A 26,085-nucleotide genomic window follows, 5' to 3' on the forward strand; every position below is an offset into this window, starting at 1 on the left:
CAGCTAAATGTATTAAAGATATATTAAAATAATTTTTAAAATTAAAATTAAAAATACCAAATATCTGTAAACCCAGTAGTTTGGGAGTCTAGGAGAAAGGATCACTTGAGCCCAGGAGTTAGAGTTCAGCCTCGGCAACATGGCTAGAATCCATCTATAAGAAAAAGGAAATTTAAAACACCAAATCTATAAAAGTTAAAAATACCAATAAACCCCTAGCATTATTTATAGTGGGGAAGAAATAAACGATAAATGACAACCTTTGCTTTTATTGAATTTATCAATTCAATAAAAAGAGTGAATTGATAAAAGTAGGAGGTTGAACATAAATTCCCTAGCTCCATCAGGTATTTTGACATCTGATATTCTGATTATTAACTTCAGTGGGGAGGGAGAGTCTCCTCTGTATAGTTTTAATAACCCTTTTCTCCCTGATCATTTGTATTATATATAAATTATATATATATATAAAATATATATACCAAAATTATTTTTTTAACTTTTCTATACATAATAGAGATGAGAAAAAGACCCTAGAGAAAAGTTCCCACCATCATGTATATCTGGTACAAAATAAGTATTCAGGCCAGGTGCAGTGGCTCACGCCTGTAATTCCAGCACTTTGGGAGGACGAGGTGGGCGCAGTTCTAGACCAGCCTGGCCAACATGGTGAAACCCCACCTCTACTAAAAATACAAAAAATTAGCCGGGTGTGGTGATGTGTGCCTGTAATCCCAGCTACTCGAGAGGCTGAGGCAGGAGAATTGCTTGAACCCAGGAGGTGGAGGTTGCAATGAGCCAAGATCATGCTACTGCACTCCAGCCTGGGCAACAGAGTGAGACTCCATCTCAAAATAATAATAATAATAATAATAATAATAATAATAATAATAATAATAAGAAGAAGAAGAAGAAGAAGAAGAAGAAGAAGAAGCAGAAGCAGCAGCAGCAGCAGCATTCAATAGCTGGTACTATTTGGTTGTGCTTCCCTGGTATGTATAATGTTTTCTCAGTTGAGGCAATACTGTTTATATTTTGTAGTAGCTTTTTGATTAAGCATTTGATTTTCATTTGACCTGAATTATTTTGCTAAGTACCTTGGCTCTCAGCTGGTTGTTTGCCTGGCCTCCCTCCCTTGACTTTTGGATTTGGAAAGTCAAGGTCTCAAGAGCTTGTTGAGAGGACAGAGCCCCTCAGGGAAAGTGTCCTCTAAGTGGTGGTTATACCTTGCCTCCTGTATTGATCTGACAGGCAGATCACACCTTTCATTTTCATAATAATGATTAAAAAGCTGTAGCCCCATTAACTGGAAAGGAATTGAGAACCCTGTGCTCAGGACTTGTTCCTTGCAGAGATGAAACAGCTCTTTGATGAGCTCACTCTGTCTTTCTCCTGCTGAAGAGAGACCACAAAGTGGTCACGTTGCCCATAGACCACAAAGTGAAGAACCCCAACACCCAGCATGGGGAGGAGGCTTCTGTCACCTTTTATAACACAGTTTGCGATAAGGAGAAGAATCTGTTTCCTTGTATGAGGACAAGATGGCCCAACTTCTGAGTGTTCTGGATGTGACTATCACATGCCAAGGTGGTGGAGGCACCCCAAGAAGACTATCTCAAGAGATAAAAACTCTATTTTTCCAACTTAAGGTATCGAAGGACATTGTATTGAAATAGCATGGCTCAGAAAGCACCTTATGGGCTGATTCTGAATCCTCTGATCTCTCTGGGTCAAGGAAAAACTTATAGACAATTCTGAGCTCCAGACCTTTAACTCCTAGGGGAAGAGTGTCTGCAGCAGAGGGTTTGCGGCATGTAGGGCATAGCCTGGTAAGTGGCTAGGGCAGCATTAACAGCTGTAGTAGGGAATAGTAGGAACCTTGTGTTGTGCTCTCTGTGAAAGACAATGAGACTTCGCTTATTTTGCCTCTTGTTGGAATCGTTGATAGATTTTTCTTTCTGTTGTACTTTTTACTAATACTTTGATTTGGTATGCACTTAACGTGGGGAGCTAATGCCAGTCTCCTGGAACTGAATGAGGGAAAAGATACGACATTCTTTGCACTGTTGGTTCTGTGCCAGGCATCTGGCTGGATGCTTTATGTTATCTCATGTAATCCACAGAGAGTGTGTCTAATTCAGAGTGGGGACCTATGACCACAGGAGTGTAAAGTTCACCTCTGCTTTTAGGAGTGAAATGAATGGGATTCAAATAATACCTTCTCTTGGCAATGATCTTCTCTTATAATCAACCCCTGACACATAGGTTAAGGTTACCAAAATGATAACTTGCATCAAATGATTATTTCTAGAATAACCAGTATCTCTTTCAGTATACCACATAAGAAATCACAAAGAGAAAATTTAGCTAAGGTTTTTAATGGAAAGCTATCATTATCTTGTTTTTTGTAGCCAGTAGGTGTAAGCCAGGAATCAGGTTGGAAGTAGGAGCCCTTTTGGCGGGGCTGAAAACTTTGATCAAGATTCTGCCAAGCAGTTCTTTCAGGACAATGACTCTGCTCCACTGATTTCAGTTAATCACAGCAGGGGACAAGGCCTCAGAAGAAAGGGCTCTCCATCCTGTGATCTCCGTTAATGACTGCAGGAATTAAAAAAAGAATTTTGTGGGTAACAAAAGTGAGGGCGGGGTGTCAATACACATGGTTTTTAAGTTACTGAGATTTTGTTGAAATTTAGTTATTTTTCTTGTTTATGAGGAAGAGAGGCTTTAGGGGCAGGTAAGATGGGGTACATGATGCAACAGACCATGCTGCAGGTGCATTGCCTTCTGCAGGGTAGATTGTGTCTATACCTCGGGCTGTGCCATACTTTGGATAATGACAATAATTTAATAACAACAAACTGCATATATAGGGGAGTTTAAATTTAATAAATCAGTTTTGAGGTAAGGATTTAAGAAGACACATATCAAGCTAGAATTATTAGTGAAGTTATTATCTTCTGGCCAGGGAAGCTGGTTAGTCTGAGCATCTCAGCTGAGGGGAAGGGGCTAAAGAGGAGAGGGGGAGAAGGGCCTCTGGCCCTTGGTCACCTGGAAGCTGAAGGACTCAGGGGGTCCAGCTCCAGCCTTGGTCCTCACACTACTGGGCAGTGAGCAGAGCCAGCATCTCAGCCTGCTGAGACATGGACAGCAGGCCTGGACTACATGTACCTCTGGAGTAGGCAGCACTGTGCTCCTGGTCTCCTGGAAGTGACATTACTTAGAAATGGAATGTCTTGAGATCATTAGGTCAACTCCCTCACAGATGAGGAAACTGAGGCACAGAGAAGTCAAGTGACATCTCAAGTAAATGCCAGAGCTGGGACCAAAGCTCATGGCTCTTGATTCCTGGCCCAGTGACTTTAATGCCCTTGACTAATGGGCAGCTCTGCAGATGGAAAGGCATTGAAGGCTGGCAGGGAAGAGTGGGAGAGCCAGGCAGATGGAAGAGAGTGGAGGGGGCAGCTGGTAGGAAATGGGAAGGCTGTAAAAAGCCAAAATATCCATTCCTCTTGGCCATGTCCCAAGGACAAACATAACTCCCAAATGTTCCTAATAAGGGCATAAACAGTCACCCAGAAGAACCACACAAATGGATTGACCAAAGGCCATGAAATGTTGTTTATGCTTAATGAGTAAGCACTCTTATTTATTCAGACTCCTAATCCAGCTCTTTAACCTCATTCTTTCCTTTTAAGTCATTGGAGCCCTTCCTTGCCATTACTCCCTTCTCATTTGTTGTGTGGCTATCCTTGTACCCAGGGACAACTGCAGTTTAGAATCTATCTGCCCATTTCTCTCAGCTTCTGGGGCAAAGGAAAATGAAGAAGATGATGATGAACTTAGGCAGTGTGACTTGCCTGAAGTGTTTGATATTCTGAAAAGGGGCTATAGGGAAGAACAATGAGCAAATTCATAAGTCAACATTATGTTTATCCCTCTATTATGAGGGATACTGCCTCTGCTTCTTTTGTGAGGCATAATTATTTGTTAGTTTTAGCAAGACATTTCTCTGCCTGCTGATAAGGAAACAAAAAAAGCATTTACTGTGCTACTCTAGAATGTGAACTGTAAGCTGTGGTCTTTTTTTTTGTTTGTTTATTTGCTTTCAGTTTTAATCTGTGATCACAGGCTTAGAGGTTGAAGGGGACCATGGAGGACTGCCAGCCTCCCCACCCTCTTTCATGCGGGGAGCCTCTTCCCAACAGCCCTGCCAGTGGTTCAGATCCCTTCCCTCCGAATCCCCACAGAGAGTCGTTTCTACCTCTGTGGAAGCACTTGCTTCATTTTGCCTTAAATTACAGTTATTTGAGGACTTGTCTTAAGTCTCAGCCGTGAGCCCCTGTGGGCAGAGGGTGGATGGGCAGGAATCCTATCTTATTCCTCTTTGATCTCCTACAGCCCCCAACACAGAGCCTGGCCCGCTCTCCATAAATATTTGAATGAGTGACAAGGTGTTAAGAGTCTACAGAAGCAGCCACAGTTGGACACCTCTAATAGCTAGAAAGTTCTTCCCAAAAGTAAGCAGAAATATACCTCCCTGTGTGCCTTGGGAGGGAGGAGAATGTAATAGGCAGTGACAAAGGGCTGGGTATCTATAGGATATATCTGGGGACAGGGTAATGCCTTACTCTTACTGCTTTTCTTGCATTCCATCTGGCCAGAGTACACAAGGCCTTTCTCCAGGACAGGAAAACCCAACAACCTAGATAGATCTGGGTAAGGGGGCAGGAGCATGGATTCCAGGATTTGAATCCAGTTTGGGAGGACAGCTGTACCAGACCCTGTCAGTGTCCCACCCATATGGCCTCAATCTGCCCTGGGGGTCATCTGCAGGTGATTCTCGTACAGACTGACCGCCTCCTGCATTTATCTGTGGTGATCACTCTCTGACCTCAGAAGTGTGCTTGGTCTGTTTGTGTGTTCGGATGGAAATGCCAGGAACTTACCCCAGGAAGGACCTTCAACCAAAGATCAATGGGACTTAGTGCATCAGTAACCCAGATTCCTCACCCCTCAGTGGGACAGCTCAGAGGTATGTTTTATAGTTTCTCAAAAGATCTCAACAGGGATTGAACCCCAGTTGCTCATAGAACTTAACATATCCTTTATTCATTTCCCTCCCTTTCCTCGTTGACTTCCCCTCCCTTTCACTATGCTTCCTGGGACCATGCCTAAGTAAACTCTGTCTCCCAAATAATCGTCTCAAGGTCTGCTTTGGGGAGAACCCAAAGTAAGACAATGACATGAGCAGGAGATTTGAGGGACTTCCCATACGATTCTTCCCATAGAAGATAAAACTGTCCGGCTCTTGAATTTTTAAAAAAGAAGGTAAAACTGTCGAAATCAGTGTGTGCTTTCCCTTCCTCCTTCTTCCTCTCTATTTTTAAGTGCAGAGTGGTTTTTCTGTCAGTTCTATAAATAGAGTTTAATTTTCAGTAGAATTTGTGTCCTAACTCAGAAAACGAGGCTGCAAATGGTTCCTACAACTTTGAGGGATAGTTATTTCCCATAACAAGAATCAGTAATATCCTAGTTCTCTTAGGGAAATGCACTGTGTCAGAAAGGTCTCAGGACAGACTAAAAAAAGAGATGACACATAGGAGTCATTAGACATCAGGAGGGATTTGTGTAGAAGTTCTTCACTTAACTTTTTAAACTTCCATGGAGACATTTTAAATTAAGAGAGACCCTACCAACCTGGCCCAGGTTTGGGATGGAGTGCTCAGAAGTCAGGGACAGCTAAGATGAATGGGCACCATGAGGGAAGTGAGAGAGGAAAATAAAGAACCTTCATTAAACCTGCTCAGTATTAATGAACTACACCTGAGTTGATAGAACCTGGAGAAAATGCTATTACTGCAGAATATGTATAATCATTTGAGAAGATTTGTAACAAAGAATGAAGGTGTGTGAATAATCTGCCTCCCTAGTCCTCCTTCATGCAGACATATTGTGTGATTTGGAAAAGCTCCCTGTGGATGCCACAACCTTACCTGATTGTTTTGACACCTCAGACAACTAATAGGAGATAGCAGTTAAAAATAGCCATAATCACTACTGTCTTATGTTTGTGAGATTTTTCTTTTGTCTTGTTCCTTCCTGGAGCATTTTTCAGTGACCTAATAGGAAACAGCATACATGTTCATGAATTTTTAATTAGCAAGCAAAGATGAGAATGAATGTAAACAAAACACAAGATGACAGGAGACAATGGGCCAAGAGAGCCCCTCCTTAATGCCTTTTGGGGTACCCACAGATGCGTTTTGGGGTCAGGTGAGGAAATCTTCCTAAATTAAGCAGGGTTAAGAAAGGGCTTCACAGACCTTATTATTAGCATGGAAAAGTGTGTGGCTTCAAATGCTGTCTTTATTTAAACCCTGTTTGACGACCAGTGCCTCAGCTCTTTTGGCAGGGCTGAAGGAGGCAGGAGGAAGGTGGGGACATTGCTTCCTATCACATTGCTAGGTGATAGGAAGATGTGGAATTACCCTGTCTCCTTTGTCCTCTTTGATGAGTACTTCTGCCCTGTTTGTTGTATGTAGATGGCAATAGTGTCCTGGGTACAGCTCTCCCCTGAACAAGAGATGTCTCTGCCTCCTTTAGCTTGTGCCCTCGTCTGAGCCACCGCTTCCAAAGAGCGCTCTTGAGAGTTATGTGCCATGCCTGGGAATGACTTCATAAGATGGTTGTGAGGATTACATAAAGCAGTCCATGTAAAGTGACTGCATTAAAGTGCATTAATAGTTGGCACAAAATCTATGCTGGTTCCCCACAATGAGAGGTCCCTGCTATCTACTGAAATTGAATTGTAGAAAAAGGTTTCCCTTGGGCCAAAAACAAATACACTAGTATGGCCTGTACCAGCCGCTCTCAGACTTTTGTTTTGGGCAGCTCCCTTCCCCAAATACGTGCCCCACAAGAGTGCCCAGTGGATGTCTTTTGAGCCTGCCCCACTGAGCACTCCCTTTTGCTTTCTAGAACGCCTACGTCAACATCAACCGCATCATGTCCGTGGCTTCCCGCCTCTCTGAGGCCGGCCACTATGCCTCACAGCAAATCAAGCAGATCTCCACCCAGCTGGACCAGGAGTGGAAGAGCTTCGCCGCTGCCCTGGATGAACGCAGCACCATTCTCGCCATGTCTGCTGTGTTCCACCAGAAGGCTGAGCAGGTAAGGCCCAGAATCCTGCAGCAGCTGCTGTTGGTGGGAAGGGTTGGGCACGGACAGGGAAGGGCTGGAGGGGAGCACACACACTGTCTATAGAGTGCTCCGCCTGTCTTTTTGAAACACTGAAGACCCTGTGGAGTCATTGCAACAATAACCTATGTTCGACCACATTCATGGCCCCTGTGTGCACAAAGAAAGCTTGGTAACTCTTGGTGACTTTGCTTGTCATACAAACAAGAGGGTACCCAGAGCCTTTTTACATTTTGCTTGGTAGTGGTTGTGTGTGCACGTGTGCATATGTGGGCTGTCCGCGTAGCGTGCATTCTCAGAACACAGATCAAAGGGGTGAATGTAAAGTGATCATTGAGGTGCTGAGAGCAGGGGAAACTAATTTTACATGAAGCATTTGCTATGGATAATGGTAATATAATAATAATATAATGGATCAAGATAATAATTACTCGTACTTACTAAGTGGCCAGGCATTGGCCAGTTACATGATAACCCATTTTACAAAGAGGAACACTGAAGCTCAGAGACATTGATTGGCCTGCCTAAGATTCCACGATGTGTTGGAGCCTGTATTGAACCAGCTCATAGAGAGACAGTTGTTAAATTTTCAGGAATTTTGTGAGCTGGTTATCACATTCTAACTATTGCTTGATTATGTAGGTTTATAATTAAATATGTTATGTTAAAAGCAAAGTTAATAAATACTCAAAACTTATCACTTGCTGATTATTTTACAACCTGTTGTTATTACCTATGTTTTTGAAATCATTTTTATGTTTTTATGTTTTTCTGTGGTGGAAATACCATACAATTGTGTGCTATGTGTGGATTACTCTTCCCAACTCCATATTGGTGATGTCACACTGGTAGCTTAAAATACACCATGGTAGGAGTTTCATATTATAGAAATTATCAGATGCTACAAACCAGGGATTAATTCATTGCTTTATTGTTGGCTAGAGTCTAAAGAAAATGAGGGAGAAAGTGTTTGAAAATGCAGACTAAACTTAAAAATGTATCCTGTGTATAGCTGTTACATTGTGAATAACACACAAAAATCAAAGAAATATTCTTCCAATATTCAAAAACTGTTATTTGGTTCAGCAAAGAAGTCGCTGACATCCTTGATGAACAAGTGATATTCTGGCATAGTATTAAGGTGTTTTTCACCTTTGTCTCACTCCTTAGCATAATGAAAATATCAACTAGCATGTGTGTCAAAACTATAAATGTTTGTCAGTTGCAACCATAGGTCAAAAGCATCCTGTGAGAATCAACTGGCTACATTAAATATACAATACAGAGCATTGTATATGTTGTTCTCTGTAAATGGTGTGTTATACATTCTTTATATCAGTAGAATTTGTAAATGCACTTACCTGTATATATGTAATATATAGTCATATACACACATACATATATATGCTGGTTGTTAAACATTTACTAACACACCACTGCTAAAATCACACAATCTATGAGTAGATAGGCTATCAACTCAGGTGTGTTTAACACTAGGCCTGTGGTCTTAACCTCTGCATTTCTTTCTTTGAGAGTCAGACACCTGGTCACACCTTAAATCTCTCCCTCTGTTATCCTCTCTAGTGTGGAAGGCAACATAGCATAATTAAGAGTCTAGACTTTGAGGCAAGACACATGGATTCTGATCCCAGCTCCACCATTCATTCACCCTTAGACAAGTCATGTCACCATTCTGAGCTTGTTTCCTCTTCCATAATGTGGAGCTAATCATAAATAGCACAGGACTGTGCTAAAGATACAACATGAGAGATGGAATATGTAAGATGCCTCGAGTGCTTACTAAGCAGTGGACGTTACTACTATGGGTATTTGTACCACGTACTATCCTGGTATCTTTTTATTTCCTCCACCTGAGAACTTCCCAAAGACTGAAATAATACTTGTGTCAAGCCCAACCCTATACTTTGAGAGGGATGTGGCCATATCATTTTGTCGCTGTTGTTAAGGTTGTTGGTGGTAGTGACTGATAGTGACTGGTTCATTCTTAGGGCCATGAGAATATTGATGTCCAATTTCCTGTTCTCTCTTCAACCATATCACTTTCATACTTTATTCAAGGTTTGCCCAGATTGGTAAGGAAGACCCACTGCTTCTCTCTCTGTCTCTCTGGCATTATATCCTTGAGGTGATCATTTTGTGGGATATGCTACAGGCCACCTGTTAGAATATTGCAGAGAAATCCCAAGAGCCTTGAAGCAGTGCTCCCCCCATGTTTGACACAAGAATGTCAAGTGGCTCCTAGGGTCATTTGTAAAGTAGTTATTGGTGGAGCAAAGAAGCTTCTGAGATTTCAGCATGTACATATTATATGATCTGATACTGGATGGCACCTGGCACTCTTCCAGAATTGCTAAGAAATGGTCTAATGTGTTACAAAATGTACAGAATGAAAAGTCAACCACAACAATCAACAGGCTGGGGACTGAAAGCTGACAGTGACAATAAAACTAGAATGCAAACGGTTGCAGTGCCAGAACTGAGAAAACTGGAGAAGTGCACATTTATTTCATGTTTCCTGATTTGGACTGGTTTGGATCGGAAGCAATTTTATTTGTATCTATTTTTTAATGCAATTTCTGTAGGTATTACTAGTCCTTCAGGGACACTCATAAACCATGCTTCTTTTTAACTGGGGAAAAAAATGACTCAAGGCTATTTTTTTCCATGCATTTATTTAGGCAGCTCTTTATTGTCCTCATATGGGCTGTTCTTGGCAATGGGTTTAAAAGGTATTTAGGCAATTAATTTAAATGGAGCTGTGCATCCAGATGAGAGGAATCACAGACAGAACGATTCCAGACTGTTGGGTGAATTATTTGCATTTTCAAGGTGCATTTTTCCACCCAATAAATCGGAGTGATTTCAGTTAGCTTACCCTTTGTGCATGAAGACCCATAGTCTTCCACAGCTGTTAATTTTAATTTTAAAATAATTTGATGTCTGTCAAGATCTATGTCTATATATCACAACCCGGGATGCAGTAGGTGTAGCACAGCCTGTCCCCCTAGACTGCCTCTCTCGTTTCTACCCTTCAGGGGACTGACCCAACAGTGGGAGACCTGTTGAGGGCAGTCTGCATCCCATATGGGATGGTCTCTGCAAGTTCCCTGGGTTCCTGATGGTCTGTGTGAGGTGTTTTTTGCTTGTCTTCACAACTGGATGTACACACTGTAAAGCACAGATGTGGAACATCTCCTTATATTACACACAGCACCTCTCATATGCCTGTGAGTGTGCATGGGGCAAGAAGCTCTAATGTATCCGTGGAATGTGGTGAGCTGTTTCCATACCTGGACGTTACAGTTAGTGTGTAGCTATAACCTGTTGAACATCTGATGATTCACCTGCCCCCTACAGTTTCATAATAGTCAGTTTTGTGGAGACTATACTTCCTAAATGGGTACCTGGGTCTGATTTCTTACTAGGAGTTAGTGTTGGTAGAATTAAAAAACTCTACCCTCTACAGTGGTCTCCGAAGGCTTTCAGAAGTCCTGATGTTTTTTCCCAAGGTATCTGACGCTCTCTCCATAATCCACCCAACTCCCTACCCCCAGTGCTCCCCCACTGACCCACCCCGCGTCTCCTTCCAGTTCCTGTCGGGAGTGGATGCCTGGTGCAAGATGTGCAGCGAAGGTGGTCTGCCGTCCGAGATGCAGGACCTGGAGCTGGCAATCCACCACCACCAGACCTTGTATGAACAGGTGACCCAAGCCTACACAGAGGTGAGAATGGAACAGGGCAACCATGGGTCTTGAGCATTTCTGCATGTGGGTGGGTGATGAGGGCACTGGCCTGTGCACTGTGAAATAGACTGGGTGGGACTAAGAAGAAGAGAGGCTGTTTTTCTTTTTTTGGTGACATCTTTAGGAACCTTGATCTATGAACTATGGTATCTCCAACCAGGAAGGAGAACAAATTGGGGCCATTATTAGGCATCACTTTGGTGCACTCACATTCATTCTCTCTCTCTCTGTCACACATACACACATACACACACACACACCCCCCATACACCTGCCTTATCCTGTGTGTGAAGATTGGACTTTTTCCTCTTGGGGGAGGAATATAAGAAAATGAAGCTGTGCTTTTCTGGAGTTTGCTTTCTGGTTGGTGAATGGACATGTATGGACTAGCCCTGCCACCTTTTTTATGAAGCAGCTCATCAAACAAATATTAATTTTCTCACCAGAAGATCCAGAGGAAAACACACAGCGTGGAGATAAGTGTTTGCAGGAGTAAAAAGCTTCCGTGAATGTGAAGGACAAAGACTCTTCCATTGAAAAATCAAAGGCAGGGGGTTGCTGTAAAGTTAAGAAACGGAAAAAAAAAAACCTCTTGACAGTCCTCTCAAAGTAAAAGGAAATAGCTACATAGGTACCTCTGTGTAGATATATACAAGTTAGTATGTTTACTAACTGGCATGAATTCTGAGGAAGGTGACTGAGGGATGCAGAGGGATGGGCTGATTAAGGAAGCTGGATGAGGAGAAGAAGTGAATTCACATACAGCCCATGTGTTTCCTATGGGCAGGATTAGTTAGAGGAGTATTAAAATGGGTTCCTGGACCACCTGCATCAGACTCACCTGATACAGATTCCTGGGTACCACCCCCGACTGAATCAGAATATCAAGAAGTGAGACCTGGAACCTACATTTTAATAACTATTACCCTATTTGAGTTTGATGCACATTGAAGTCTAAGAACCAATGGCTTCTGGGTAAGAATAAGGGTTTTTGCCACAGTCAAACTGAGTTTGAATCCTGGTTTTCTGATTTACTAGCTGTGTGACCTCAGACAAGTTATTTAACCACTTTGAGCCTCGTTTCATCTGTGAAATGAAAGTGGTAACACCTGCCTCATAGGATAGTGTTGAGGTTATAAAGGTAATGCATGACAATTCACAATTGCAAAATTGTAGAACCAGCCTAAATGTCTATCAGCCAACGAATGGATAAACAAAATGTGGTATATATACACCGTAGAATACTACTCAGCCATAAAAAGGAACAAAATAATGGCATTCACAGCAATCTGGATGGAGTTGGAGACCATTATTCTAAGTGAAGTAACTCAGGAATGGAAAACCAAGTTATCGCATATTCTCACTTTTTTTTTTTTTGAAACGGAGTCTCGCTCTGTCGCCCAGGCTGGAGTGCAGTGGCCGGATCTCAGCTCACTGCAAGCTCCGCCTCCCGGGTTTACGCCATTCTCCTGCCTCAGCCTCCCGAGTAGCTGGGACTACAGGCGCCCGCCACCTCGCCCGGCTAGTTTTTTGTATTTTTTAGTAGAGACGGGGTTTCACCATGTTAGCCAGAATGGTCTCGATCTCCTGACCTCGTGATCCGCCCGTCTTGGCCTCCCAAAGTGCTGGGATTACAGGCTTGAGCCACCACGCCCGGCCATATTCTCACTTTTAAGTGGGAGCTAACCAAACATCACCTGTTCCCCAAAACTATTTAAATAAATAAATCATAGTACCCAACAAAAAATTTAAAAAAATAAAATGAAGGTAATGTATATAATGCACTTGGCCCAGTGTCTGACAATAATGAGTACTAAAAAATGGTAATGTATTCTGTCATTGTAGAAGGCACAATGAAGGACTTATGAGCCAAATCTGATCTCATCAGCTCTTATCCATATGGCCCAAAGCTTTCTGTCTTAAAACAGAACTGTGCCTCTGCCCATGGGTCAAGAATCTTTAAATTTACTCCTTGCAAAACACAAATATAGAGAGTACAAATGAGATTAATATTATACTTCCACATATGTGAGGTGCGGGTGTAATTATACATATAGACACAGTATTTCTCTCAATTAATTATCAGGCCCTAGCATTGTGAGGCTTAAACCTTCCCTTCAACCCCACTTCAGAGGCCAGTGAGCTGTCCCTGCTTCCTACAGATGTAGAGACTGAGGCAGAGAATTGGAGCTCATGCAGGGTGGATTTCTAGGACTTGGGCCTCCATCTCTAACCACTCTGCCCTGGACATAGCATGGTGCCAAAAGACAGCATTTGCTCAGAATTCCAGGAAGAGAGCGCTCCTGGGTTTGGTTATAGGATATTTGTCTTACTCATGTCTCTGGTGGGCATCACCTCTGCATTATTTATAAGCTACTTCCCCCACCCCACTCTCCTGGCAGTCAATTATGGGAGATGGGGATGGTGGGATTGGGTGGGTGGTGGTGGTTTCCTCTCCTGGCCTCTGCTGCACTCTACTCCAGCACCTGTCCTAACCACCCTTCCCTGAAAGCATTTCTGTGGCCCCATGGGCAGGAGGAGTAACAGCTGCTTCTGTATTCCTGGACCCCCAGCCAAGCTATTATCAGGGACCAAAGGAAGGGTGAGGGGAGTATGCAAACCCGGCAAACAGCTTCATCATCAGAGGTGTGGAGATGGAAACACATCTCATTCCCTACCTTGCTGATGAGATAAAAGACCATTTTCATCTCCAAAAGCCTTCTTTTGGGGAAGACTCCAAGCCAACTTTGATTTAGTTGGTAACCAAGTTTGGGGACTCAACATTTCTATCAATTCCCAGTCGCCCCTGTTTTAAATTGGAAAGATGCATGTTCTGTTGGGTACTTTGCCAAGTACAGGAGGGCCACAGGTGTTGATTGTATGATGTCACTTTCCAGAATTATTGGTGCCCGCGATTGTGCCAGAACTCCAATGAGAAGAATGGCAGAGAGTGTCATCCCACTTTTCTCAGACTGAGGGCGAGTGTTGGGATGTGGATGGTGTGTCCACAGTCTAAGTGTCCCAGCCTTTCCCTGCGTGTTCTAGAAAAATGAGGATTTTACTGCTTTTCAGAAGAAAGAAGGGGGTTGTATAGAGCGAGAGCAAAGTATTTTAAAAGGATAAAGACAAAAGAAAGAAAATGACAAGGAAATAAAGAGGATGGGAGGGAGATGATGATGATTATGATGATGGTTGTATTATTCTGTTCTCATGCCGCTAATAAAAACGTACCTGAGACTGGGTAATTTATTTAAAAAAGAAGAAGAAAAAAATAGGTTTGATGGACTCACAGTTTCACATGGCCATGGAGACCTCACAATCATGGCAGAAAGTGAAGGAGGAGCAAAGGCATGTCTTACATGGTGGCAGTCAAGAGAGTGTGTATAGGGGAACTGCCCTTTTATAAAACCATCAGATCTCATGAGACTTATTCACTAACATGAGAACAGCACGGGAAAAACCCATCCCCATGATTCAATTACCTCCCACCAGGTCCCTCCCACAACATGTGAGGATTATGGGAACTACAATTCAAGATGAGATTTGAATGGGGACACAGACAAACCATGTCAGTGGTGATGCTGGTGAAGATAAAATTGGTAGCCAGTATCACGTCAGGCTCTATTCTAAACACTGTATGTATGTTAACTCATTTAATCCTCACCATGACTTTATGAAATATGTACATAATTATCCCTCTTTTACAGAGAAGGAAACTGAGGACCAAGGGGGTTAAATAACTTGTCTCTTGTCACACATCTAGAATTTTAGAGCCAGATAGAGGAATTTGGGAAAGAAAGAGCAGGAGAGAATTATGGTGGGAACTTATATTGACTTCATTTCTGAAATGAAGTTATGCTGTCTTACCTGGTGTGAGTCAGTTAAAATATTTACCAAGCCTGGGCGCAGTGGCTCACGCCTGTAATCCAAGCACTTTGGGAGGCTGAGGTGGGCAGATCACCTGAAGTCTGGAGTTCAAGACCAGCCTGGCCAACATAGTGAAACCCCATCTCTACTAAAAATACAAAAATTATCCAGGCATGGTGGCACGCACCTGTAATCCCAGCTACTCAGGAGGCTGAGGCAGGAGAATTGCTTGAACCCGGGAGGCAGAGGTTGCAGTGAGCGGAGATCACACCATTGATTGCACTCCAGCCTGGGGACAAGAGCGAGATTTTGTCTCAAAAACAAACAAGCAAACAACAACAACAACTAAAATTTGGCAAGTGCCTACTGTGTGCCATGCACTGTTTTGGGCATTGCGGGGAGAGCAGCAAGTAGGCAGTGTCTCTGCCCTCAGAGAGCTGAAATTCAGGAGGGGAGAGAATCTCACAGACAACTGGCCAGCACTCCAGCAACACCCCATTAGGGAATTCCAGGTGCTCGGCCCTCCACCAGGCTGGAGGATCATGGCAGCTCTGGCTGGCTAGGTGTCTGGGTATGGGATTCCTGAGATTCTCAGAAGGCATAGTCAGGGACCCTCAGGCAGATACTTACTGCTTCTCTCTGTGCCCTGCCTATCACCCTTTTCCCTTAACCTAAACTTCTCTCTTTCCTGCAGGTCAGCCAGGATGGCAAAGCACTGCTAGATGTGCTGCAGCGGCCCCTGAGCCCTGGGAACTCAGAATCCCTCACGGCCACAGCCAACTACTCCAAGGCAGTGCACCAAGTGCTGGACGTGGTGCACGAGGTGTTACATCACCAGCGACGGCTGGAGAGCATCTGGCAGCACCGCAAGGTGCGGCTCCACCAGCGGCTGCAGCTCTGTGTCTTCCAGCAGGACGTACAGCAGGTAACAGGCTCTGAGCCCTGGTGTCCATCATCCATTCTAGGAGGCAGACCGAGCTCAAGTCCCTGACCTAGGTGATCAGGCTTAGGAGAGCACAGACTTATAGAGGGAAAAATGAAATTCAGCTCTCAACTGCTCCACAGAACCCCACCAAAACACAAAACAAAAACTGGACCTGTGAATTGCATGTTTCTTGCCTAAGTGACTTTATAGACTGGCCTTCTCACCGTGTGGTATTGGAAAGGGAGACTCAGTTTCAGAAACTGCAATTCCTCATAGTCATATGGCACATTTTTCTTTGGTTTTGTTTTGTTTTGTTTTTTGGAGAGAGAGTCTCGCTCTGCTGCCCAGACTGGAGTACGGTGGTGTAATCTTGGTTCATTGCAACCTCCACTTTCTGGGTTCAAGCGATTCTTGTGCCTCAGCCTCCCAAGTAGCTGGGATTAAGGGCATGTGGCACCACACCCAGCTAATTTTTGTATTTTTGGTGGAGATGGGGTTTCACCGTGTTGGCCAGGCTGGTCTTGAACTCCTGACCTCAGGTGACCCGCCCGCCTTGGCCTCCCAAAATGTCAATATGGGTTAGGGTTAGGGCCAGTGTGGCACATTTTTCTTTTGGTAAGCTTGACCCACACTCAGGCAGTGATTGCTAGATAGCTCAGGGGTGGGTGGTTATCTGAGCACTCTCAGGCTTGGACCCCACATATGGTCCATCTGGGATGCAGGTGGCCTGCCAGAGTGGAGGTGAAGTGGGGTACAGGGACCTTCAGAGGATTCCTTGACAAGGTTGGACCAGGAAAATCAGATTTAAAACCTGGGCTGTTGTTCAGAGTATGTTTCATGATTACAGGTTATTTCTGACTTTATGTAGTTTTTTTTTGTATTATGACATCAGTTGTGGCTTTTTCCTTTACCACGAATAACAAAGAAATGGTTATGTTTCTGACCACAAAAGGACAGTCTTGCTACAAACGCCCTTTCAGATGAAATAACCCATTCTTTTCTCCTTGTACTTTCTCTGTTTCTGTCTTCCAGGGGATCCTGGGATCTTTGCTGGAGGACTGATATACTAGGGTGGGGGGAGCTGGTTGGGAGATGGGGACTGAGATCCAGTCTCACTGTCTGTCATCTCTCTCTTAATTCACCGTAGGAGAACTAAGGATGGGCTTAGTTGTCCTAGGATGGATGGGCTCTGCGGAGCTTCAGAGGAGCTGCTGAGGTGGACGCACTTGTGTTCAACACCTGTTTGACTTTTCTGTGGCTACCGTGTAACTCCTGCATTGTACATATAAAATAACAATTCACTCTCCTTTCATTCTTTTGTGGTATCGGCCAGGTATAATCCAAGGATAATCTAATTTATCTACTGTATTGTGTAATACAATGTAATCCATTGTATATTTCCAGTGTAGTGAAATACACATGGAAAATTGAGAGCCAACTGTACATGTCTTTGGGATATTGGTTCCCTTCACTGGTGTCATTAGAGGGGCCTCTGGTGCTGGGTGCCTGAAGTAGTCAGGCCGAGTGGAGGGAGAGTTGAGCATTCTTGTCACTGACTGTGACACCCTCTGAATAGGGGGATAGTCACTGTGCAATCAGTCCCAGGAGCAGATGGGCCTTCGAGCATGTCCTCACTTCTTGGGCTGCCATAACTCACCTTGCAGAGTCCTCTTCTGACTGGAGCAACAATTGAGTCATCAGAGGCAACACCTCAGTCCCAGGAGAAATGGGCACTACTGATGTGCTAGCCGCAGTTCTGAAGCCCTCATGGGGCCTGCTGGGAGTGGAGAAGCAAATGATTCAGTTGCCTACTCCTGCCATCTGGAGCTATCCTGATAAATATATCACTCCTGAGTGCAGGAGAGCACAGGGGGTAGTCTGTGATTGAGACAGAGTGAGGTACCAGCCTCTGAAGGCACAAAGGAGAGGCGTTGCTATTTCAGTGAACTCTCCATGACTCTCAGAGATGATCTGGGCCATGAATTGTACAATATCCATGGTGTCCTCTTTACCCTCATGCTGATTTTACAGCTGTTGTCCTGGAGAGCTGCAGAGGGGCTGCAAGGAGGGTGGGTGAAAGGCCTCCCCAAGAGGAGGGTGGCATTCCAGACTCCAACTGTCAGGGAACTGCTGTGATCTGACTTTTCTGTGGCCACCATGACATCTAAACTAAAGCTAAGAAAAAGTATAAAACCACACCTGTGGTTGTTCTGCATCATGCTTTTAAAAATGAGAGCCTTTCTGAAATTAGGACCCTGTCAGTTCATCACTTTCTTGTTTGTAAATCCATGAGCATGAAATCTTTTTCCATTTATTTGTGTCCTCTTCCTTCCTTCAGCAGTGGTTTGTAGTTCTCCTTGAAGAGGTCCTTCACATCCCTTGTAGTTATATACCTAGGTATTTTATTCTGTTTGTAGCAATTGTGAGTGGGAGTTCACTCGTGATTTGGCTCTCTATTATTGGTTTATAGGAATGCTTGTGATTTTTGCACACTCCAGAATTATGCAAAAAATCAATTGCATTGATTTTGTATCTTGAGACTTTGCTGAAGTTGCTTATCAGCTTAAGATTTTGGACCAACATCTAAAGAAGTAAAGAAAGCAAGACATTACGAGTTTTGATGGAGGTTTAAAATCTTAAATTTTTAGAAAATGCTCTGAATCCCAGAAACCTCAAAGAAATCCAGAGATCTGGTGAATAGCAATGTCAGTGAATGTCTGACAATGTCTGGTGAATAAGACAAGGTGAGGACAAGGTGGCTCTTATCATTAGAAGTTAATATAAGAAATTGAGAGTAGAAAATATGTACATGACTAGGTTGTATTTTTGTCAGTCTTTCTACCTCATGTGTAATCTTTTAAAGTTATTTGAATATTATCCTAAGCAAACTAACACAGGAATAGAGAACCACACACCACATGTTATCACTTATAAGCAGAAGCTAAACACATGGACACAAAGATGGGAACAGTAGGCACTAGGGACTGCTTGAGTGGGGAAGGTGGGAAGGAGGTGTGGGTTCAAGGCTGCCTATCAGGTACTATGCTCAGTATCTTGGTGATGGGATCACTCATACGCTAAGCCTCAGTGACATGCAATTTACCTATGTAACAAACCTGCACATGTACTCCCAAACCTAAAATAAAAGTAAATAAAAAGCAACAAAAAATAAAAAAATAAAAAAGATTTTTGGGCCAAGACGATAGGGTTTTCTAAATATACAATTATGTCATCTGCAAACAAAGACAATTTGACTTCCTCTCTTCCTATTTGAATACCCTTTATTTCTTTCTCTTGCCTGATCGCCCTGGACAGAACTTCCAATACTGTGTTGAATAGGAGTGGTGAGAGAGGGTGTCTTTGTCTTGTGCCGGTTTTCAAAGGGAATGCGTCTAGCTTTTGCCCATTCAGTATGATATTGGCTGTGGGTTTGTCATAAATAGCTTTCATTATTTTGAGATACGTTCCATCAGTACCTAGTTTACTGAGAGTTTTTAGCATGAAGGGGTGTTGAATTTTATCAGCCTTTTCTGCCTCTATTGAGATAATCATGTGGTTTTTGTCATTGATTCCGTTTATGTGATAGATTATGTTTATTGATTTGCATATGTTGAACCAGCCTTGCATCCCAGGAATGAAGCTGACTTGATCATGGTGGATAAGCTTTTTGATGTGCTGCTGGATTCGGTTTGCCAGTATTTTATTGAGGATTTTTGCATTGATGCTCATCAGGGATATTGGCCTGAAATTTTCTTTTTTTGTTGTGTCTCTGACAGGTTTTGGTATCAGGATGATGCTGGCCTCATAAAATGAGTTAGGGAGGAGTCCCTCTTTTTCTATTGTTTGGAATAGTTTCAGAAGGAATGATACCAGCTCCTCTTTGTATCTCTGGTAGAATTCGACTGTGAATCTATCTGCTCCTGGACTATTTTTGGTTGGTAGGCTATTAATTACTGCCTCAATTTGAGAACTTGTTATTGGTTTATTCAGGGATTCAACTTCTTCCTGATTTAGTCTGGGAGGGTGTCTGTGTCCAGGAATTTATCCATTTCTTCTGGATTTTGTAGTTTATTTGCATAGAGGTGTTTATAGTATTCTCTGACGGTAGTTTGTATTTCTGTGGGATCAGTGGTGATATCCCCTTTATCATTTTTTATGTGTCTATTTGATTCTTCTCTCTTTTTCTTTATTAGTCTGGCTAGTGATCTATCTATTTTGTTAATCTTTTCAAAAACCAGCTGCTGGATTCATTGATTTTTTGAAGGATTTTTCGTGTCTCGATCTCCTTCAGTTCTTCTCTGATCTTAATTATTTCTTGTCTTCTGCTAGCTTTTGAATTTGTTTGCTCTTGCTTCTCTGGTTCTTTTAATTGTGATGTTACAGTATCAATTTTAGATCTTTCCCGCTTCCTCCTGTGGGCATGTAGTGTTATAAATTTCCCTCAGAGCACTATTTTAGCTGTGTCCCAGAGATTCTGGTACGTTGTGTCTTTGTTCTCATTGGTTTCAAAGAACTTCTTTATTTCTGCCTTAATTTCATTATTTACCCAGTAGTCATTCAGGAGCAGGTTGCTCAGTTCCCATGTAGTTGTGTGGTTTTGAGGGAGCTTCTTAATCCTGAGTTCTAATTTGATTGCACTGTGATCTGAGAGACTGCTTGTTATTATTTCCGTTCTTTTGCATTTGCTGAGGAGTGTTTTACTTCCAATTATGTGGTTAATTTTAGAATAAGTGTGATGTGGTGCTGAGAAGAATGTGTATTCTGTTGATTTGGGGTGGAGAGATCTGTAGATGTCTATTAGGTCCACTTGGTCCAGAGCTGAATTCAAGTCCTGAACATCCTTGTTAATTTTCTGTCATGTTGATCTGACTAATATTGACAGTGGGGTGTTAAAGTCTCCCACTATTATTGTGTGGGAGTCTAACTCTCTTTGTAGGTCTCTGTGAACTTGCTTTATGAATCTGGGTGCCTCTGTATTGGGTGCAAGGAAACCCAATGCACCTTCTGTTTTTTATTCTCCCCTAACTCTTCTATCTTCCATGTATGTAAAAGGGCTACTTTCAGGCCCAGATACACCTGAATTGTGGTTGGAGGAACAAGGAGTCACTAGATTTTTGCTCTTTCTGGGAGATGCAAATTTCATTCTATCTTTTCTTAGCTAGACCAACTGTTTTCAGAGCATTCCCTGCAGGCAGGCCACCTTGTTCCACCTCACCTTCTTCTTCACTCTCCATTTTTTGCAAGAATGAGTCTATCTGATAGCAAATCCTAGACAGACAACACTCTTTGGTAGAATAGTAGGTAGGCTCTTTGAATAAAACACAAACACAGGAATAATCCCCACTGATTATTTAAATCAAATAATTCCATGTTTTTATCTTTTAGTGTGACTTTAACCCTCCTACCCCCAACTTCTATTTTTTATTATAAAGTAATTTAGTTTTTCTGTAGCAAATAAAAAATATATCAATTGACAGAGGCCAAGCACGGTGGCTCACGCCTGTAATCCCAGCACTTTGAGAGGCTGAGGCAGGAGGATCACTTGGGGTCACGAGTTCAAGACCAGCCTGGCCAACATGGTGAAACCCCATCTCTACTAAAAATACAAAAATTATGCAGGTGTGGCGGCACACACCTATAGTCCCATCTACTCAGGAGGCAGAGGCAGGAGAATTGCTTGAACCTGGGAGGCAGAGGTTGCAGTGAGCCAAGATCACACCACTGCATTCCAGCCTGGGTGTCAGAGCAAGACTCCATCTCAAAAAAGAAAAAAGAAAAGATGTCTGTAAAGTGTTTTGGCACACCTTCTGTATGCAAAGTCTTGTGCTAGAAGTTTGTGGTCTCTGCCTTTGAGAGTAGACACATACACCCAAGGATATATTAATGGCACACAGCTATCTGTGTTCAGAGCCAAAAACAACCAAACGACAATGAGCTTATTAGAGTCAGGGCAGAGAGAGTTCACTCTTGTTGGGGTGTGCTTTGCGCTGGCCCTTGGAGCACAGGAAGGGGAGATGGGGGTGATGTTCTTGGGAAAGACCAGAAAGCAGAGAACTAAGTTATAGGCATGGCACAATGATGAGGAAGTCTAACTGGACACCTACTCCTGGCAGCGATAATGGGAGGTGAGACTGGAAGGGTAGGGAGTGGTCTTATTGGTGTGAGTAGGTCAGTGACACATTTGAGGCTCCTATGTCTTGTTTTTAAGCAGTATGGTCAGGTGAACTAGGGAAGGGCAGTGATGTCAGAATATATCTGGCCTGGTGACTTCCATTCTGAATTAATGAAAATTAATATTCATTTAAATCCATAGTTCCTGTACTACAAATAGATTGTACCTGCTTCCCTCAGTTTTTCTGAAGCCTCAGGTGGAAAATTACAGCTTTTACTATGTCAGCTCTAGTTTGCCAAAGGCGGTCTCAAAAGTATTTGACTGTAATTTTCTAAAAACTCCAAATAGTCAATCTTTTACTAGCTCCATTGACTATAGTCCCTTAATCATACTAAAACGGTTTGGTCATTGTATAATCCAGTCGACAGTTTTGCATAATAGAAGGTGAGCACTTCAGGTTGCTCTCAGAATGATTAGTTATTTTTAAAAAAAGTGACCAGAATGATGTCAGGTCTAGAAACTAACTCTTCCAATAAGAAAGAAGGATTAAAACATCTAAAAAGGAAAGGGTCAGGGCATATTCTGCACCTCATTAGATCAAGGAATGCACTCATGGGGGAACCATGTGTTCAACAGATTACTTGATGGGTGCACAGAGAAGGGGATTCAAATATCAGAGGAATGATTGGATTCCAACCCTGAGATTTTGTTACTGGAATTAAATGTCTCTTTATAAGTTATATTGTTCAAAGCTCAGGATTCATCAACTTTATGAGTAAATATGATTGAGTATCTAATCTCTTCACTTGGCTTTTGTTTAATCTTCCATCATCACTGTGAGGCAGATGATAGTTTTGTTCTGTCTTTCTGATGGGGAAATTAAGGCTTAGAAAGGCTTAGTAAACTTGCCTAAGGTCACACAGCTAGTGGCAGATCAGGGATTCAATTCCAAGTTCACCTAATATCAAACTCCATCCTCTTAGCCTCTTTTCTATGCCATATACCCTATGATGGGTGATGGGAATAAGAGACACAGATCATGCCCTTGAGAAGTTTATAATTTAGTGCTAGAGTATCACTGATCAAAGTGTCCTGATCAATTACTTGGTCTCACAGGATGAGACTTGCCTAATATCATACAGCTGCTGACAGCTGAGATTGATCCTCAAACTACCTGTCCAGTAAGATTCAAGAAGACAGTCTTACTTATACCCAAAAACCTCCCTCATTGCTAGCACAGCAGTCTGAGATCTAACTACCAGGCAGCAGTGAGGCTGGGGGAGGGGCGCCTGCCATTGCTGAGGCTTAAGTAGGTAAACAAAGCCACCAGGAAGCTCGAACTGGGTGGAGCCCACCACAGCTCAAGGAGGCCTGCCTGTCTCTATAGACTCCACCTCTGGGGACAGGGCAAAGCTAAACAAAAAGCAGCTGAAACCTCTGCAGATGTAAATGACCCTGTCTGACAGCTTTGAAGAGAGCAGTGGATCTCCCAGCACGGAGGTTGAGATCTGAGAATGGACAGACTGCCTGCTCAAGTGGGTCCCGGACCCCTGAGTAGCCTAACTGGGAGACATCCCCCACTAGGTGCAGACCGACACCTCACACCTCACACGGTGGGGTACACCCCTGAGACGAAGCTTCCAGAGCAAGAATCAGACAGCAACACTCGCTGTTCAGCAATATTCTATCTTCTGCAGCCTCTGCTGCTGATACCCAGGCAAACAGGGTCTGGAGTGGACCTCAAGCAATCTCCAACAGACCTACAGCTGAGGGTCCTGATCATTAGAAGGAAAACTAACAAACAGAAAGGACACCCACACCAAAACCCCATCAGTACGTCACCATCATCAAAGACCAAAGGCAGATAAAACCACAAAGATGGGGAAAAAGCAGGGCAGAAAAGCTGGAAATTCAAAAAATCAGAGTGCATCTCCCTCTCCAAACGAACGCAGCTCATCACCAGCAGTGGATCAAAGCTGGACGGAGAATGGCTTTGACGAGTTGAGAGAACAAGACTTCAGTCGATCAAACTTCTCAGAGCTAAGTTTCTTTGCATACCCAGCGCAAAGAAACTAAAAATCTTGAAAAAAGAATAGAAGAATGGATAACTAGAATAATCAATGCAGAGAAGGCCATAAACGAACTGATAGAGATAAAAACCATGACGCAAGAAATACGTGACAAATGCACAAGCTTCAGTAACCGACTCAATCAACTGGAAGAAAGAGTATCAATGATTGAAGATCAAATGAATGAAATGAAGCTAGAAGAGAAGTCTAGAGAAGAAAGAGGAAAAAGAAATGAACAAAGCCTCCAAGAAATATGGGATTATGTGAAAAGACCAAATCTACGTCTGATTGATGTGCCTGAAAGTGAGGGGGAAAATGGAACCAAGTTGGAAAACACTCTTCAGGATATTATCCAGGAGAACTTCCCCAACCTAGTAAGGCAGGCCAACATTCAAATTCAGGAAATACAGAGATTGCCACAAAGATACTCCTCGAGAAGAGCAACTCCAAGACACATAATTGTCAGATTCACCAAAGTTGAAATGAAGGAAAAAATGTTAAGGGCAGCCAGAGAGAAAGGTCAGGTTACCCACAAAGGGAAGCCCATCAGGCTAACAGCAGATCTCTCGGCAGAAACTCTACAAGCCAGAAGAGAGTGGGGGCCAATATTCAACATTCTTAAAGAAAAGAATTTTAAACCCAGAATTTCATATCCAGCCAAACTAAGTTTCATAAGTGAAGGAGAAACAAAATCCTTTACAGACAAGCAAATGCTTAGAGATTTTGTCACCACCAGGCCTGCCCTACAAGAGACCCTAAAGGAAGCACTAAACATGGAAAGGAACAACAGGTACCAGCCATTGCAAAAACATGCCAAAATGTAAAGATCATCGATGCTAGAAAGAAACTGCATCAACTAACGAGCAGAATAACCAGCTAATATCAAAATGACCGGATCAAGTTCACACATAACAATATTAACCTAAAATGTAAATGGACTAAATGGTCCAATTAAAAGACACAGACTGCCAAACTGGATAAAGAGTCAAGACCCATCAGTTTGCTGTATTCATGAGACCCATCTCACATGTGGAGACACACATAGGCTCAAAATAAAGGGATGGAGGAACATCTACCAAGCAAATGGAGAACAAAAGCCCTTTTCCATATTCTTTCTCTATAGCTATTTATTACTAACACAAATGTCCCCAAAACAGACACTACCCATTCTCATTTATTTTTCACAGTTATAATTATGTTAACTTAGCATTACTGATGCTATTATTTACAGCATGTATCTTGAATAATAGCCATCTGCCCATGGTCATAATTAGCAGTTTTAAAGTTCTCAGATAAATTTTTTTTATGGTGATAATCAAATCATTCAGATATTTTTCAAGTAGATAATAGGTGATTATTTGGAAAGAGTGTCTGCCCAGAAAGAGCACAAGGTTGAGACTCTGCTGAGTTGGTGCAGATTGAGAGGGAGGCTCCTGCTTGTCAGGGTTGCTTTCTGATTGAAATGAAGAGAGGGAGGAAAACATTCCCATCTGCTTTTTTAGTGTCCCTGATCTTAGAGGAAGCACTCCATTCCTTTCCCTGTGGCAGGAGGCTAGTACAGAAGACTATGGGTTCTAGTCCTCTCCATGTGTTCCCTAGTCTCTGCAGGGCTGGGGAATAAGCTAAAGGCTTGCCTCTTGCATGCTCACACGCTTCCTGCCTGGAACCTCATGGGCTCCTAGTACCTCTTCTTCCTGGTTCCCCATTTCCCATACTGTACCCCGGCCACTCTGTTCTCTGCCCTACTTTCCTTCTTGCCTCTCTTCCCTTCCCCACCATGGGCTTCTCCCTTGGTGTTTAGTTTGGTATTTATTTTGATTTTATGAATGCAAACTCTGTCCTGACTGAAAAGTGGTCCTTCCACGATGAGCATGTGGGCATCTCATCTGGCAGGGGTAGGAGGCTGATGAAGCCTGGGGAGGCAGTGAGAAGTCTCTTGCCAGGAGATACTGAACCTCAGGGCTTTATTGATCCACAGCAGTTTTTAACATGTTTAATGTCCTCAATTCCTTTTTTATAGTTATATTAACAAGTGATAAGATAGTCACCATCCAGGGTACCTTTTTTCTGACAGTCCCTATCCTTAGCATGTCCTTGATCTCAACATGCTAATTCTGGTACCTTGAATACTAGGCTAAAGGATAAAGA

At 42.9% G+C, this 26,085-nt stretch overlaps 1 protein-coding gene across 10 annotated transcripts in view; it reads left to right on the forward strand.

The window, feature by feature from the left end:
* The window catches only part of KALRN (kalirin RhoGEF kinase), a 645,945-nt gene that overhangs the window by 235,651 nt on the left and 384,209 nt on the right, over nucleotides 1-26,085 (forward strand). For all 10 annotated transcript variants that reach the window (XM_023214983.2, XM_023214975.2, XM_023215000.2 and 7 more), the window contains exons 7-9: nucleotides 6,982-7,173; nucleotides 10,812-10,943; nucleotides 15,526-15,756. In XM_023214983.2, the coding sequence (XP_023070751.2) occupies nucleotides 6,982-7,173; nucleotides 10,812-10,943; nucleotides 15,526-15,756 (555 nt within the window). The remainder of the gene's footprint in view (nucleotides 1-6,981; nucleotides 7,174-10,811; nucleotides 10,944-15,525; nucleotides 15,757-26,085) is intronic.

Source organism: Piliocolobus tephrosceles, chromosome 2, assembly GCF_002776525.5.
Source record: "Piliocolobus tephrosceles isolate RC106 chromosome 2, ASM277652v3, whole genome shotgun sequence".
Taxonomy (NCBI): domain Eukaryota; kingdom Metazoa; phylum Chordata; class Mammalia; order Primates; family Cercopithecidae; genus Piliocolobus; species Piliocolobus tephrosceles.